Source organism: Microcaecilia unicolor, chromosome 10 (genome assembly GCF_901765095.1).
Source record: "Microcaecilia unicolor chromosome 10, aMicUni1.1, whole genome shotgun sequence".
Lineage (NCBI taxonomy): Eukaryota > Metazoa > Chordata > Amphibia > Gymnophiona > Siphonopidae > Microcaecilia > Microcaecilia unicolor.
Window position 1 is genome coordinate 37,762,866 of NC_044040.1, and position 17,373 is coordinate 37,780,238.

At 40.6% G+C, this 17,373-nt stretch overlaps 1 protein-coding gene across 1 annotated transcript in view; it reads right to left on the minus strand.

The window, feature by feature from the left end:
• Positions 1–17,373, minus strand: part of LOC115479047 (mucin-2-like) — a 245,734-nt gene that overhangs the window by 161,323 nt on the left and 67,038 nt on the right. The window contains exons 14-28 of the mRNA XM_030216763.1: positions 12,414–12,446; positions 11,062–11,094; positions 10,668–10,700; positions 10,023–10,055; positions 9,621–9,653; positions 8,660–8,692; positions 8,266–8,298; positions 7,624–7,656; positions 7,221–7,253; positions 6,265–6,297; positions 5,872–5,904; positions 5,226–5,258; positions 4,799–4,831; positions 4,401–4,433; positions 3,438–3,470 (exon numbers count right to left, since the gene is read on the minus strand). Coding sequence (XP_030072623.1) covers positions 3,438–3,470; positions 4,401–4,433; positions 4,799–4,831; positions 5,226–5,258; positions 5,872–5,904; positions 6,265–6,297; positions 7,221–7,253; positions 7,624–7,656; positions 8,266–8,298; positions 8,660–8,692; positions 9,621–9,653; positions 10,023–10,055; positions 10,668–10,700; positions 11,062–11,094; positions 12,414–12,446 — 495 coding nt within the window. The remainder of the gene's footprint in view (positions 1–3,437; positions 3,471–4,400; positions 4,434–4,798; positions 4,832–5,225; positions 5,259–5,871; positions 5,905–6,264; positions 6,298–7,220; positions 7,254–7,623; positions 7,657–8,265; positions 8,299–8,659; positions 8,693–9,620; positions 9,654–10,022; positions 10,056–10,667; positions 10,701–11,061; positions 11,095–12,413; positions 12,447–17,373) is intronic.

Here is a 17,373-nt window from a genome sequence, read left to right on the forward strand (position 1 = left end):
TAATGGCAAGGAATTCCACGACTTAGTACCTTAGTAAGAAAACGTAGCAGAATAAATTGACATATACAGGCTTATTTTCGAAAGAGAAGGGCACCCATCTTTCGACCCAAATCAGGAGATGGGCGTCCTTCTCCCAGGGTCACCCAAATTGGCATAATCGAAAGCCGATTTTGAGCATCCTCAACTGCTTTCTGTCACGGGGACGACCAAAGTTCACGGGGCCTGTCAGAAGCATAATGAAGGCGGGACTGGGGTTTGCCTAACACATGGGTGTCCTCGACCAGTAATGGAAAAAAGAAGGGCGTCCCTGAGGAGCACTTGGGCGACTTGACTTGGTCCATTTTTTCTTAGACATGGAGGGGCATAATCGAACAGCGCCGGCGAAATAGATCGCCGGTGATCTATTTTGGCGGCAGTGCAACAGCTGGCCGTAACTGTATTATCGAAAAAGATGGCCGGCCATCTTTTGCTTCGATAATACAGTTGGAACCAGCCAAATGCCTTGGATTTAGCCAGGTTTGAGATGGCCGCTTTTGTTTTTCAGCGATAATGGAAACTAAAAGCTGCAATCTCAACCGGGGGCATAGCCAGACAGCCAATTTTGGGTGGGCCTGAGCTTAAAGTGGGTGGGCACAAAATTATCTCTGCCCCGCCATACCTCCACCTCTAAATATAAATACTTTAGCTAATGAGGATCCTTAAGCTCTGTTAGCTGAAGACTTTCTCCGAAGGCAATTAATACCAATCAGTCCACCACTTTTCTCTCTTCCCCACCTCCAGTCCCCGGTCTGGCACCTCTCCCTAGCTCCACCCCATTGACAATAACTTTAATTAAATTTAGATATTAGATATGTATCAAATGTCAAATAATTTTAGATATTAGATATGTGTCATATGTCAAAGAATAAAGTGGTTGCTCAAAGCATATACTAACCACAATCGCTCAACTGCAAAACACTATGCACAAATTTGTGCAAAAACACACTCAGAACCTTACTGTATCATAAATATTACACTGGGCAGACCCTAATACACCAATATACCGATACGGAAAATTCAGACCGTCAACAATATGAAACAAGGGATCATATCACAATTCTCATGTAGAGCCACTAAACACCTTTTTAGGGTGGATAGTGTTCACAATGAGCTCCTTTTATTAACGACCATATATAGATCCTTCAAGAGGTAGTGTGTCATGATTTAGGCTCTACACCATTTCTGATGTTTTGGTGCCACCTCAGTAAGGCCAACACACAATCTCTCCACTGCAAAACACTATACACAAACTTGTGCAAAAACACACTCATAACCTTACCAAACCATAACAGCACTAATTCCAAGGACAGGACGAGCTACAACCTTATGCGTGGAAAGGCAGCACTACAATTACACCGGGCTCTAAAACACCAGTACACAACCTAGTGAAACAAAAAACAAAACAAAAAAGGCTGCAAATACTACACGCTAGCAGAATACTGCACCTTGATCACACATGAAAAACACATGACACAACAGCTCTAGAAATGTTAAATAGTAGTAGTAGTAGTAGTAGTAGTAATATGAAGGCAAATTTCTGAACTGGAAAGTTACCTCAAGAAGTCAGACACAGCATGCAGCAAAACTAGAAAAATTGAAACTTACATGCAAAATATCACAAATGCACATTTCCAAAAGCTGACATATTCCAATTAATAAATTCTGAATTAAAAATTGTTTTCTACCTTTGTTGTCTGATCATTTAGTTTTTCTATTCACTTTGGTCCCAGTGTCTTCTGTTTTATGCAGTGTCTTCTTTCTATTTGATATTTTTTCACTCACCATGTCCACCATATTTTTTCACTCACCATGTCCACCATCCTCCTGTGTCCTTATGTTCTCTCCCCCTGCCCTCCCCTCTCCTCATCCATGTCCAGCAATTTCCTCTCTCCCCTCCATCCATCCATCCATGTCCTGATGTCCAGCAATTTCCTGTCTCCCCTCCCCTCCAGCGATCTGTTCTCTCCCCACCCCTGCCCTCCTCTTCATGTCCAGCGATCTGTTCTCTCCCTCTCCCTCCCCCTGCCGTGATGGCCAGCGATTCTCCCTGCCCTCCCTCAGCTCCCCAACAGCCCTCCGAGTCCTCTCCATTCCCCCTCCCCTCACATCCAGGCCAGTGATTCTCCCTGCCCTCCCTCAGCTCCCCAACAGCCCTCCGAGTCCTCTCCGTTCCCCCTCCCCTCCATGGCCAGTGATTCTCCCTGCCCTCCCTCAGCTCCCCAACAGCCCTCCGAGTCCTCTCCGTTCCCCCTCCCCTCCCATCCATGGCCAGTGATTCTCCCTGCCCTCCCTCAGCTCCCCAACAGCCCTCCGAGTCCTCTCTGTTCCCCCCTCTCCTCCCATCCATGGTCAGCGATTCTCCCTGCCCTCTCTCAGCTCCCCTCTCCCTGCCCTCCCATCCCATCCATGGCCAGCGATTCTCCCTCCCATCCCATCCATGACAAGCCATTCTCCCTGCCCTCCCTCAGCCCTCCAAGTCCTCTCCATTCCCCCTCCCCTCCATGGCCTGTGATTCTCCCTGCCCCCCCTCTCAGCTCCCCAACAGCCCTCCGAGTCCTCTCCGTTCCCCCCTCCCCTCCCATCCATGGCCAGCGATTCTCCCTGCCCTCCCTCAGTTCCCCAACAGCCCTCCGAGTCCTCTCCGTTCCCCCCTCCCCTCCCATCCTATCCCATCCATGGTCAGCGATTCTCCCTGCCCTCCCTCAGCTCCCCAACAGCCCTCCAAGTCCTCTCCGTTCCCCTCTCCCCTCCCCTCCCATCCATGGTCAGCGATTCTCCCTGCCCTCCCTCACCTCCCCAACAGCTCGAGTCCTCTCCATCCACCCCCCCCCCTCGTGCACACGAGTGTGTTGAACCTGTCCTTTTTCTTTCAGTAGCAGCGAGCGACGTGAAGACACTGCAAGTTCTCCCTTCCCCTTCTTCACACAGCGTCCAACCCGCCTTCGCGGAAACAGGAAATACGTCATCGTAAAGGCGGGACGGACACTGTGTGAAGAGGAAAAGGCCGCCGAGATCTTGAAGTAGTGTCTTCACGTCGCTCGCTGCTACTGAAAAGAAAAATGACAGGTTCAATGCTCTTGCGTGGAGGGGGGGAACAGAATGGAGGAGGAGCGGAGGAGGGCAAAATTTGAAGAACTGTGCAACATTTACCAAGGATCTGTTCTAGTCATTCTGAATTTTATTGAACTAGTAGAAATATTTTTCAAAGTTATTTCAATATATAGAAAATATTTATAGAGTGAATATTTAATGGATATTAAAATAACATGTAAACATGAAACAAAAGCTTCTTGGTACTAAGAAACTGATAAATAAAGACATATCTGTTTTTTTTATAATGTCACCAGCCTAGTATCATCCGCAAGAGAAAAGATTTCGAAGAATGTGTTTAATATTACCTGTTGTCGTAGGTGCTGCAGTGGTAGTTCCTCCTAAAACAACCAGACATTTTTTAATCAGAATATATTCCAAACAAATCCTTTGTATTAAAAAATATATATATAGTTTTTGAAGCAAAATTTAAAGAACTGTGCAACATTTAGCAAGGATCTGTTCTATTCATTCTGAATTTGACTGAACTGTTAGTAATATTTTCCAAATTATTTCAATATATAGAAAAGATTTATAGAGTGAATATTTAATAGATATTAAAATAATATGTAAACATGAAACAAAAGCTTCTTGGTACTAATTAACTGATAAATGTAGAAATACTAGTAAAAAAGGCCCGTTTCTGACACAAATCAAACGGGCGCTAGCAAGGTTTTCCTTGGAGTGTGTATGTTTGAGATAGTGTATGTGAGAGTGATTGTGTGTGAGAGAGAGAGAGTGAATGTGTGTGTGTGTGCTCCTCGGAAGAAAAAAAAACGTCTGTGTGCTTGGTTTTGAGTGTGTGGGAATGATGGCTGTGTTGGGGAGTGGAAACAGAGATTAACCAATGGGTTTCCTTGCTCATGTGTAGGAATCGTCGTGCACCATGGCCGGAGTCGGAGAGGAGAGGGAGGGCGGTGGAACGGTGAGCGAGCGGCTGCGGGAGGGTGGGTGAGGGGGACTGTAGGCGGGGGGACGGAGTCCAGCGCCGATTTTGGTTGGTTTTGAGTGTGTGGGAATGACGGCTGCATTGGGGAGTGCAAACAGAGATTACCCAATGACAATCCGATTTATTGAGTGTCATTGCTCCGCCCTCAACGTCATCACGTTGTGACGCGGGGGCGGGGCAGACACTCATGCGATCTTGCAACTACAAATTTAGAACGTTGGAGGTGCCTATTATATATAGAGATCTGCTTTGTCATTACATCACCAGGCTAGTATCATCCAAAAGAGAACAGAGTTTTAAGAAAGAAGGTTTTTAATATTACCTGTTGTCGTAGGTGCTACAGTGGTAGTTCCTCCTAAAACAACCAGACATTTTTTAATCAGAATATATTCCAAACAAATCCTTTGTATTAAAAAAAACATATATAGTTTTTGAAGCAAAATTTGAAGAACTGTGCATTATGTACTAAGGATCTGTTGTTCTATTCATTCTGAATTTTATTGAACTAGTAGAAATATTTTTAAAAGTTATTTCAATATACAGAAAAGATTTAAAGAGTGAATATATATTAGATATAAAAATAACATGTAAACATGAAACAAAAGCTTCTTGGTACTAAGAAACTGATAAATAAATAAATAACTGTTTTTTTATAATGTCACCTGGCTACTATTATCCAAAAGAGAACAGATCTTGAAGAAAGAAGGTTTTTAATATTACCTGTTGTCGTAGGTGCTGCAGTGGTAGTTCCTCCTAAAACAACCAGACATTTTTTAATCAGAATATATTCCAAACAAATCCTTTGTATTAAAAAAAATATATATATAGTTTTTGAAGCAAAATTTGAAGAACTGTGCAACATGTACCAAGGATCTGTTCTATTCATTCTGAATTTTATTGAACTAGTAGAAATATTTTTAAAAGTTATTTCAATATATAGAAAAGATTTATAGAGTGAATATTTAATAGATATAAAAATAATATGTAAACATGAAACAAAAGCTTCTTGGTACTAAGAAACTGATAGATAAATAAATAAATAAATAAATAAATAAATAAATAAATAACTGTTTTTTTTTATAATGTCACCTGGCTACTATTATCCAAAAGAGAACAGAGTTTTAAGAAAGAAGGTTTTTAATATTACCTGTTGTCGTAGGTGCTGCAGTGGTAGTTCCTCCTAAAACAACCAGACATTTTTTAATCAGAATATATTCCAAACAAATCCTTTGTATTAAAAAATATATATATATATCGTTTTTGAAGCAAAATTTAAAGAACTGTGCAACATTTACCAAGGATCTATTCTATTCATTCTGAATATTATTGAACTACTAGTAAAAAAAGGCCCGTTTCTGGAGCCAATGAAACGGGCGCTAGCAAGGCTTTCCTGTGGCCCCCTCCCCACCCGTCGTCGATGTGGGTAAATTGCTCCGCCTCCGCCCTCAACGTCATAACGTTTGACGCGAGGGCGGGGCCCAGAGACTGTGATTTTCGAGGCTTCAGAGCTTCGAACATACGAACCTTGGCTTCAGTGACGTCAGCAGCCAATAGAATGTTGAGGGTGAGTTTTATATATATAGATTAGAAGTATTTTTCAAAGTTATTTCAATATATAGAAAAGATTAATAGAATGAATATTTAATGGATATTAAAATAACATGTAAACATGAAACAAAAGCTTCTTGGTACTAAGAAACTGATAAATAAAGACATATCTATTTTTTTTATAATGTCACCAGCCTAGTATCATCCGCAAGAGAAAAGATTTTGAAGAATGTGTTTAATATTACCTGTTGTTGTAGGTGCTGCAGTGGTAGTTCCATCTAAAACAACCAGACATTTTTTAATCAGAATATATTCCAAACAAATCCTTTGTATTAAAAAATATATATATAGTTTTTGAAGCAAAATTTAAAGAACTGTGCAACATTTAGCAAGGATCTGTTCTATTCATTCTGAATTTGACTGAACTGTTAGTAAGATTTTCCAAATTATTTCAATATATAGAAAAGATTTATAGAGTGAATATTTAATAGATATTAAAATAATATGTAAACATGAAAAAAAGCTTCTTGGTACTAATTAACTGATAAATATAGAAATATCTGCTTTGTCATTACATCACCAGGCTAGTATCATCCAAAAGAGAACAGATTTTGACGAAAGAAGGTTTTTAATATTACCTGTTGTCGTAGGTGCTGCAGTGGTAGTTCCTCCTAAAACAACCAGACATTTTTTAATCAGAATATATTCCAAACAAATCCTTTGTATTAAAAAATATATATATAGTTTTTGAAGCAAAATTTAAAGAACTGTGCAACATTTAGCAAGGATCTATTCATTCTGAATTTGACTGAACTGTTAGTAATATTTTCCAAATTATTTCAATATATAGAAAAGATTTATAGAGTGAATATTTAATAGATATTAAAATAATATGTAAACATGAAACAAAAGCTTCTTGGTACTAATTAACTGATAAATGTAGAAATACTAGTAAAAAAGGCCCGTTTCTGACACAAATGAAACGGGCGCTAGCAAGGTTTTCCTTGGATTGTGTATGTTTGAGATAGTGTATGTGAGAGTGATTGTGAGAGAGAGAGAGAGTGAATGTGTGTGTGTGTGCCCCTCGGAAGAAACAAAAACGTCTGTGTGCTTGGTTTTGAGTATGTGGGAATGATGGCTGTGTTGGGGAGTGGAAACAGAGATTAACCAATGGGTTTCCTTGCTCGTGTGTAGGAATCGTCGTGCACCATGGCCGGAGTCGGAGAGGAGAGGGAGGGCGGTGGAATGGTGAGCGAGCGGCTGCGGGAGGGTGGGTGAGGGGGACTGTAGGCGGGGGGACGGGGTCCAGCGCCGATTTTGGTTGGTTTTGAGTGTGTGGGAATGACGGCTGCATTGGGGAGTGCAAACAGATATTACCCAATGACAATCCGATTTATTGAGTGTCATTGCTCCGCCCTCAACGTCATCACGTTGTGACGCGGGGGCGGGGCAGACACTCATGCGATCTTGCAACTACAAATTTAGAACGTTGGAGGTGCCTATTATATATAGAGATCTGCTTTGTCATTACATCACCAGGCTAGTATCATCCAAAAGAGAACAGAGTTTTAAGAAAGAAGGTTTTTAATATTACCTGTTGTCGTAGGTGCTGCAGTGGTAGTTCCTCCTAAAACAACCAGACATTTTTTAATCAGAATATATTCCAAACAAATCCTTTGTATTAAAAAAAACATATATAGTTTTTGAAGCAAAATTTGAAGAACTGTGCATTATGTACTAAAGATCTGTTGTTCTATTCATTCTGAATTTTATTGAACTAGTAGAAATATTTTTAAAAGTTATTTCAATATATAGAAAAGATTTAAAGAGTGAATATTTATTAGATATAAAAATGATATGTAAACATGAAACAAAAGCTTCTTGGTACTAAGAAACTGATAAATAAATAAATAAATAACTGTTTTTTTTATAATGTCACCTGGCTACTATTATCCAAAAGAGAACAGATCTTGAAGAAAGAAGGTTTTTAATATTACCTGTTGTCGTAGGTGCTGCAGTGGTAGTTCCTCCTAAAACAACCAGACATTTTTTAATCAGAATATATTCCAAACAAATCCTTTGTATTAAAAAATATATATATAGTTTTTGAAGCAAAATTTAAAGAACTGTGCAACATTTACCAAGGATCTATTCTATTCAATCTGAATATTATTGAACTACTAGTAAAAAAAGGCCCGTTTCTGGAGCCAATGAAACGGGCGCTAGCAAGGCTTTCCTGTGGCCCCCTCCCCACCCGTCGTCGATGTGGGTAAATTGCTCCGCCTCCGCCCTCAACGTCATAACGTTTGACGCGAGGGCGGGGCCCAGAGACTGTGATTTTCGAGGCTTCAGAGCTTCGAACATACGAACCTTGGCTTCAGTGACGTCAGCAGCCAATAGAATGTTGAGGGTGAGTTTTATATATATAGATTAGAAGTATTTTTCAAAGTTATTTCAATATATAGAAAAGATTAATAGAATGAATATTTAATGGATATTAAAATAACATGTAAACATGAAACAAAAGCTTCTTGGTACTAAGAAACTGATAAATAAAGACATATCTATTTTTTTTATAATGTCACCAGCCTAGTATCATCCGCAAGAGAAAAGATTTTGAAGAATGTGTTTAATATTACCTGTTGTTGTAGGTGCTGCAGTGGTAGTTCCGTCTAAAACAACCAGACATTTTTTAATCAGAATATATTCCAAACAAATCCTTTGTATTAAAAAATATGTATATAGTTTTTGAAGCAAAATTTAAAGAACTGTGCAACATTTAGCAAGGATCTGTTCTATTCATTCTGAATTTGACTGAACTGTTAGTAAGATTTTCCAAATTATTTCAATATATAGAAAAGATTTATAGAGTGAATATTTAATAGATATTAAAATAATATGTAAACATGAAACAAAAGCTTCTTGGTACTAATTAACTGATAAATATAGAAATATCTGCTTTGTCATTACATCACCAGGCTAGTATCATCCAAAAGAGAACAGATTTTGACGAAAGAAGGTTTTTAATATTACCTGTTGTCGTAGGTGCTGCAGTGGTAGTTCCTCCTAAAACAACCAGACATTTTTTAATCAGAATATATTCCAAACAAATCCTTTGTATTAAAAAATATATATATAGTTTTTGAAGCAAAATTTAAAGAACTGTGCAACATTTAGCAAGGATCTGTTCTATTCATTCTGAATTTGACTGAACTGTTAGTAATATTTTCCAAATTATTTCAATATATAGAAAAGATTTATAGAGTGAATATTTAATAGATATTAAAATAATATGTAAACATGAAACAAAAGCTTCTTGGTACTAATTAACTGATAAATGTAGAAATACTAGTAAAAAAGGCCCGTTTCTGACACAAATGAAACGGGCGCTAGCAAGGTTTTCCTTGGATTGTGTATGTTTGAGATAGTGTATGTGAGAGTGATTGTGAGAGAGAGAGAGAGTGAATGTGTGTGTGTGTGCCCCTCGGAAGAAACAAAAACGTCTGTGTGCTTGGTTTTGAGTATGTGGGAATGATGGCTGTGTTGGGGAGTGGAAACAGAGATTAACCAATGGGTTTCCTTGCTCGTGTGTAGGAATCGTCGTGCACCATGGCCGGAGTCGGAGAGGAGAGGGAGGGCGGTGGAATGGTGAGCGAGCGGCTGCGGGAGGGTGGGTGAGGGGGACTGTAGGCGGGGGGACGGAGTCCAGCGCCGATTTTGGTTGGTTTTGAGTGTGTGGGAATGACGGCTGCATTGGGGAGTGCAAACAGATATTACCCAATGACAATCCGATTTATTGAGTGTCATTGCTCCGCCCTCAACGTCATCACGTTGTGACGCGGGGGCGGGGCAGACACTCATGCGATCTTGCAACTACAAATTTAGAACGTTGGAGGTGCCTATTATATATAGAGATCTGCTTTGTCATTACATCACCAGGCTAGTATCATCCAAAAGAGAACAGAGTTTTAAGAAAGAAGGTTTTTAATATTACCTGTTGTCGTAGGTGCTGCAGTGGTAGTTCCTCCTAAAACAACCAGACATTTTTTAATCAGAATATATTCCAAACAAATCCTTTGTATTAAAAAAAACATATATAGTTTTTGAAGCAAAATTTGAAGAACTGTGCATTATGTATTAAAGATCTGTTGTTCTATTCATTCTGAATTTTATTGAACTAGTAGAAATATTTTTAAAAGTTATTTCAATATATAGAAAAGATTTAAAGAGTGAATATTTATTAGATATAAAAATAATATGTAAACATGAAACAAAAGCTTCTTGGTACTAAGAAACTGATAAATAAATAAATAAATAACTGTTTTTTTAAAATGTCACCTGGCTACTATTATCCAAAAGAGAACAGATCTTGAAGAAAGAAGGTTTTTAATATTACCTGTTGTCGTAGGTGCTGCAGTGGTAGTTCCTCCTAAAACAACCAGACATTTTTTAATCAGAATATATTCCAAACAAATCCTTTGTATTAAAAAATATATATATATTTAGTTTTTGAAGCAAAATTTAAAGAACTGTGCAACATTTACCAAGGATCTATTCTATTCATTCTGAATATTATTGAACTACTAGTAAAAAAAGGCCCGTTTCTGGAGCCAATGAAACGGGCGCTAGCAAGGCTTTCCTGTGGCCCCCTCCCCACCCGTCGTCGATGTGGGTAAATTGCTCCGCCTCCGCCCTCAACGTCATAACGTTTGACGCGAGGGCGGGGCCCAGAGACTGTGATTTTCGAGGCTTCAGAGCTTCGAACATACGAACCTTGGCTTCAGTGACGTCAGCAGCCAATAGAATGTTGAGGGTGAGTTTTATATATATAGATTAGAAGTATTTTTCAAAGTTATTTCAATATATAGAAAAGATTAATAGAATGAATATTTAATGGATATTAAAATAACATGTAAACATGAAACAAAAGCTTCTTGGTACTAAGAAACTGATAAATAAAGACATATCTATTTTTTTATAATGTCACCAGCCTAGTATCATCCGCAAGAGAAAAGATTTTGAAGAATGTGTTTAATATTACCTGTTGTTGTAGGTGCTGCAGTGGTAGTTCCATCTAAAACAACCAGACATTTTTTAATCAGAATATATTCCAAACAAATCCTTTGTATTAAAAAATATATATATAGTTTTTGAAGCAAAATTTAAAGAACTGTGCAACATTTAGCAAGGATCTGTTCTATTCATTCTGAATTTGACTGAACTGTTAGTAAGATTTTCCAAATTATTTCAATATATAGAAAAGATTTATAGAGTGAATATTTAATAGATATTAAAATAATATGTAAACATGAAACAAAAGCTTCTTGGTACTAATTAACTGATAAATATAGAAATATCTGCTTTGTCATTACATCACCAGGCTAGTATCATCCAAAAGAGAACAGATTTTGACGAAAGAAGGTTTTTAATATTACCTGTTGTCGTAGGTGCTGCAGTGGTAGTTCCTCCTAAAACAACCAGACATTTTTTAATCAGAATATATTCCAAACAAATCCTTTGTATTAAAAAATATATATATAGTTTTTGAAGCAAAATTTAAAGAACTGTGCAACATTTAGCAAGGATCTGTTCTATTCATTCTGAATTTGACTGAACTGTTAGTAATATTTTCCAAATTATTTCAATATATAGAAAAGATTTATAGAGTGAATATTTAATAGATATTAAAATAATATGTAAACATGAAACAAAAGCTTCTTGGTACTAATTAACTGATAAATGTAGAAATACTAGTAAAAAAGGCCCGTTTCTGACACAAATGAAACGGGCGCTAGCAAGGTTTTCCTTGGATTGTGTATGTTTGAGATAGTGTATGTGAGAGTGATTGTGAGAGAGAGAGAGAGTGAATGTGTGTGTGTGTGCCCCTCGGAAGAAACAAAAACGTCTTTTGTTTTTACTATAATTATTTTTTTTACAAATAGAAAAAATAATATATTGTAAATTCCCTATCTGGGAAAGCATTAAGGAGTAAAATGTTTAAAGAATATCACAATCGTATCTAAACCTAAAACAAACAATTTCTAATTTAAGAGAATCCGTAAGGGAGAAATGAGTGCATTAAAGATGCATTTGATAACTCACAATTTCACCACTTCCTCTACAGTAAGAGAAAAGAGAACAAATTTTAAAGAAAGAAAGTTATCAATATTACCTGTTGTTGTAGATCCTGCAGTTGTGCTTGATCCTAAAAGAACCAGATATATTATAATTAGAATTTACTCTTTTGTTTATACTATAAATATTTATTTGCAACTAAGAAAATAATATATTGTAAATTCTCTATCTAGGAAATCAATACCGACTAAAATTTTAGATTAATAAAATAATCGTTTGTAAACCTAAAGCAAGCAATTTGTAATTTAAGGAAATCCGTAACGAAAAGAAATGAGTGCATGAAAGCTGCATTTGATGACTCATAATTTCACCACTTCCTCTAAAGTAAGAGGAGAGAGAACAAATTTTAAGGAAAGAAGGTTCTTAAAAGTACCTATTGTGGTAGATCCTGTGGTGGTTTTTTGATCTAAAGGAACTGGAAATATTTTATTTAGAATTTATTTGTAAAAGATCTTTTGTTTTTACTGTAATTACATTTTTCGCAAATAAAAAAATAATATATTGTAAGTTCTCTATCTGGGAAAGCATTAAGGATTATCGTTATTAATGAATATCACAATCTTATGGAAACCTGAAGCAAACAATTTGTAATTTAAGAAAGTCAGTAAGGATAAGAAATGAGTACAAGAAAGAAGCAACTGATGGCTCATACCTATTGTTGTAGATCCCGCAGTGGTGCTTGGTCCTAAAAGAACCGGAGATGATTTATTTAGAATTTATTCCAAAAAAGATCTTTTGTATTTACTATAATTAAGGGCCAAGATTACTAATCCGTGGTATAAGCGCACTAGCATTTGCTAACACTATAGACACTCAAAGCAATAAATTGGTGTCTCTAACGTTAGCGCACACTAAATACGCTTACGCACCTTAGTAAACAGGGCCCCTCTGTTTTTCACAAATAAAATATGAAGATGTATTATATGTTTAAGAAGGCTCTACACACAACATTCTGAACATTAATGGACTATTAGAGAAATGATACATCTCTATCCCATAAAGATTCATGGAGTATAGTTTTAGGAATTTCAAAATCATAGGTAAACCTGAAGAAAACAAAATATATTTGAAGAAAATCAATCATGGTTAGAAACTAGTAAATGAAAAGGCATTTATTAATAGATTCTTTATATCACATCTTAAAAATAGTTGCAGAAATGAAAAATATCTAAAGTATGCCTGAATTTTCATGCAATTTATAGAATAATTCGAGTGCCATTCCACATGACTAAATTTAGTAGTGGGCAGTTACGCCAAGTAAAACTTGGTGTAAATCCCAGCACCTAAGTTAGGAGCAGAGTGGGTATATTCAAAAACAGTCCGCATTGATTTTAGAAACACCCATGACACGCCAATTCCAAAACTATAACACACCCTGTTTGAAATTAAGTGCATCACATTAGGAAGGCCGGTGAGGTGCATGCCGAGCAGCCGCACATAACATGGCGGCTGCCACAAGGCAGACCCCGGCCTAATCTTCCCTTCTCTTCCTGCTTCCCCATAGTCTGGGTGACGTAAAGGGGTATTCTGCCCACCATTGTTGGGGAGGCCGGAAGAGGGCGGGGCTCAGGTCAGCAGCACATGAGCAGCATAAAAGGCTGCCGAGGAGATGAGTCAGCCTTTTCTTCGGCAGCGAGCAGTGAAGGAGTTTCCATGCTGCTTTGCACAAGACTTTTTCTTTTTTTTACAGGAGTTTCAACAACCTGAGCTTGTGGCTCAGCAGGTTCCAGCTATGTCTTCTGCTGCATAGTTTGTGGGTTCAAATACGTATTTCTAATGTTCTAAAACTTGCTTTTGTTACACAGTTAAGGCTGCCGAAGAGAGACCAGTTTTGCAAACCGGATCTTGTGGCTCAACAGGAACCAGCTGTGTCTTCTGATACCAAGTTTGTGTGTTCCAGTCCTGCTTTTCCTGGGTTTAAGTCCCGCATTTCTAGTGTTTTACCTACCACGTGGATCACTGGACAGCTGGGCAGCATTGCTGAAGGTACTCCTATTTGGGTTGGAATCCTGCATTTCCACTGCTTTCCCTAGCAAGTGGCGCATTGCAGGTAGAGGCAGCATCATTAAAGGTACTTCTGCATTGACTATACAGAGCCTTTCCTTGCTCATCACTGCTCGGCAGAAGGAAAGACTACGATTCCAGGGACCACAATTCCTCGCTGCACCAGAAGATCAACGCACCCTACGGACCAGGTAGCAGATGTTCCCTGTGCATCTACACGGCGGCGGCTTCGTCCTGAAAGGTATATTGATTCTGCTGACCTACCGCTACCGTGGGCAATTGTCCCCTCCTCCACAGACACTCGCCGTCGACAACCTCCATCATCACCACTCTCTGGGCATTACGGAGCACGCAGCGCCATGAGACTCCCTAGAAGGCCCATCTCACCGATCGCTGCCCACCACATGTTTGATGCCAGAGGCCCGTAACTTACCACCGCTCACCACATGTTTGATGCCAGAGGCCCGTAACCTGATCTCATTGGAACACGATGCCCGCCCTTGTGGGAATGATGGACAGGCCCACACAGCCAGTGCGGGAGGTAATTTGCGCTGCTCCTCGCCATCACATGCCTCGGGATCGATGCGCACATCTCTCTCACCTGCAAACCTGCGTGGTGCTCATGCTTTGAACAGACAGCCACAATGCAGCTCCAGCACCAAGCACCGAGAACAAGGGTCTTTCTCGGCAGGCAGCAAAGATGGCCCAGTGTCGTCATCACCACAGAAGCCGCAGATCAGAATCTTGCCATAGTCCCCATAGATCTCCATCCTGCTGCAGGCGTCGACAACACCGTGCCTACCGTCACTCCTACGACCACCACAGAACCCCCTCTTATCCTAGGCATGACCGCACCAGTTCCTGGAGTGTCCGCAGCGAGCATCACAGATCCACACCTCCACCTCATGGCAGATCCTCATTCCAAGCTAGTCGAATCAACCGCCATGACGATGCACTTGCATTGAACTGTGTGGCACCTAATGAGGCTTCTGCATCAGCCATTATGTGTCCAGATGCTCCTGCAGGACTTTCTCAGGTCCCTGACAGCTTCACAGCAGAATGTCAACCCTCTACAGCGATTAAACATCCTGTAGCAAAAAGAAAGAAGAAAGGTAAGAAACATAAGCATTCCACACGGTCCAGTTCCTCATCGTCCTCTTCATCTTCTTCTTCATCGTGTTCCTCCTCTTCTTCCTCTCCCTCCCCTGCTCGGCCTACTGCACAGCCCTCTGTACCCACCTCTGCATTCACCTACGGTGTTCCCCCAGAGAGCTTATGGCAGAAGGTGCCTAGCTCCCTTCGGAAAAAGGTTCAAAAGCGACAGTACTTTGACATATTCAAACTTGCAGAAGGCAGACGTAGACGGCATGCCAAAAAACAAGCAAAAAAGGACGACCTGCTGCCAGACCACACCAGACCGATTCCACGGAACCTTGCGTGTTGGGTGCTTTCCTATGCGCATATGATGAGCATTGTATGCAGGAAACAGCATGACCAAATCGATCCAATGCTCTGCTACCTCGAAACAGTTCTCAGCATATATCATGAGCACGATGGACATGCCTGGCTAGCATACGACGAACATTTCAGGGACAAGATGGAATCTAACCCCCATATGGCATGGGATATGGACGATAGGGGCCTGTGGCTTCAGAATGTCCTCACTCGACCCAACATCGCACCACGCCATTCTTCTCATTACAGAGATCCACCACAAGGAAAACGACAAGGGAGGCTTGCCACATTGTCACGAGATGTGTGCTGGAAGCATAACAAGGGTAGATGTACCATCCAAGATTGCAAATACAAGCACTTGTGTGCTACATGCGGCGTTCCACACCCCCTTGCCCTGTGCCCCAAGAAGGCAACCTTGCGACAGGGAGGACTGCAAAAACCTTGACCCATTCACCAGAGCACCCACTCCCATTTGCTTAGACACTATGAGGCCCTGGCTGCTATGATATCCTAAGCGACCTGACGCGAGCTTACTCCTGTATGGCTTTCAGGTTGGGTTCATCATACCATTCCAAGGACCCATTCCACTTATCACTTCTGCTCCGTCATCTCACCGCAAGACCTGTCTTGCCCGTATTATCTCCAACAAACTGGCTGTTGAACTATCTGCGGGTCTCTTTGCTGGGCCTTTTCTTCAACCTCCTTTTCCCAGAATGTTTGTTTCACCCCTAACGGCCGTACCTAAGAAAGAACGCGGAAAGTACCGCCTTATCCACAACCTTTCCTACCCTCCCGGTCACTCTGTGAATGACTTCATATCAGATAGTGCCACATCTGTCCACTACATGTCCTTCGATTCCACACTGGCCTTGGTCCGGGCGGCTGGCCAAGGTGCACTCATGGCCAAAGTGGATATTGAATCCACTTTCCGCTTGCTGCCTATTCACCAACACTGCTTCCCGTTGTTAGGATTCTGCCATGCAAATCAGTTATATTTTGACAAGTGCATGCCTATGGGATGTGCAGTCTCTTGCAACCTTTTCGAAGCATTCAGTTCCTTCCTGCATTGGGTAGTGTCCCAGTGTGCCACCTCTTGCAATCTCGTTCACTACCTTGATGACTTCTTATTTGTCGGGCCTAGGCCTAGGCTCTTCAGCACCTACCGAGACCTCATGGATGTTTTCTACACGGTAGCCCATGAGTTCGGGGTTCCCATCGCATGCAGCAAAACCACAGGACCCAGCCCAGTTATTACCTTCTTGGGAATTGAGATAAATTCGTTAACCCAGACCACCAAACTACCTGTCATGCCCACATCACCGTCTGCACATTACCCTGCCCATTAAGCAGGATCTACGCATCTGCCTCTGCTTCCTATAGGATTTCAACGGAAAAGCTTTGATCCAATCGGCCCCACTATCCAGCACGGACCTCAACCTTTTCACAGATGCCGCCAGGTCCACGGGCCGCGGAGCATATTACAATGGGTCCTGGTTCGCCGTCCCCTGGCCACAGCAGTGGACCTGCACGAGCCTCACCGAGAACATCACTTTCCTTGAACTATTCCCCATTGTCACAGCAGTTCATATCTGGGTCTCTGCGCTGGCCAGTACAAGTGTAGTCCTTTGGTCGGACAACGCAGCGGTGGTAGAGATCATAAACAAACAGCACATTGCCCACATGCTGCAGAGCTTCTCAGACATTTTGTGCTCCGTTGCTTGCAAATTAACCTGACAGCACGGGCAAAGCATGTACCTGGAGTAGACAACCGTATAGCTGATGCTCTCTCACGTTTTCAATTTTCACTCTTTCAACAGCTTGCCTCCTCAGCGGACAAGGAATCAACTCTAGTTCCAGAACACTTATGGCATCTAGGAACAGCACCGCACACCTCCTCGTCAATAGCTCCTTAGTTGTTTCGACTCTGCGCACCTACCGCAATGCCTTTCACCACATCTACAAATATCTTTATTTATTTGTAGCATTTGTATCCCACATTTTCCCACCAATTTGCAGGCTCAATGTGGCTTACATTTGCCATAATGGCGGTTGCCATTTCCAGGTAACAGAATTACAAATGGTATTGCGTTAAGGTGCATACATACATGGTAACATAGATGGAACATAACATACATGGAACAGTTCATGGTATA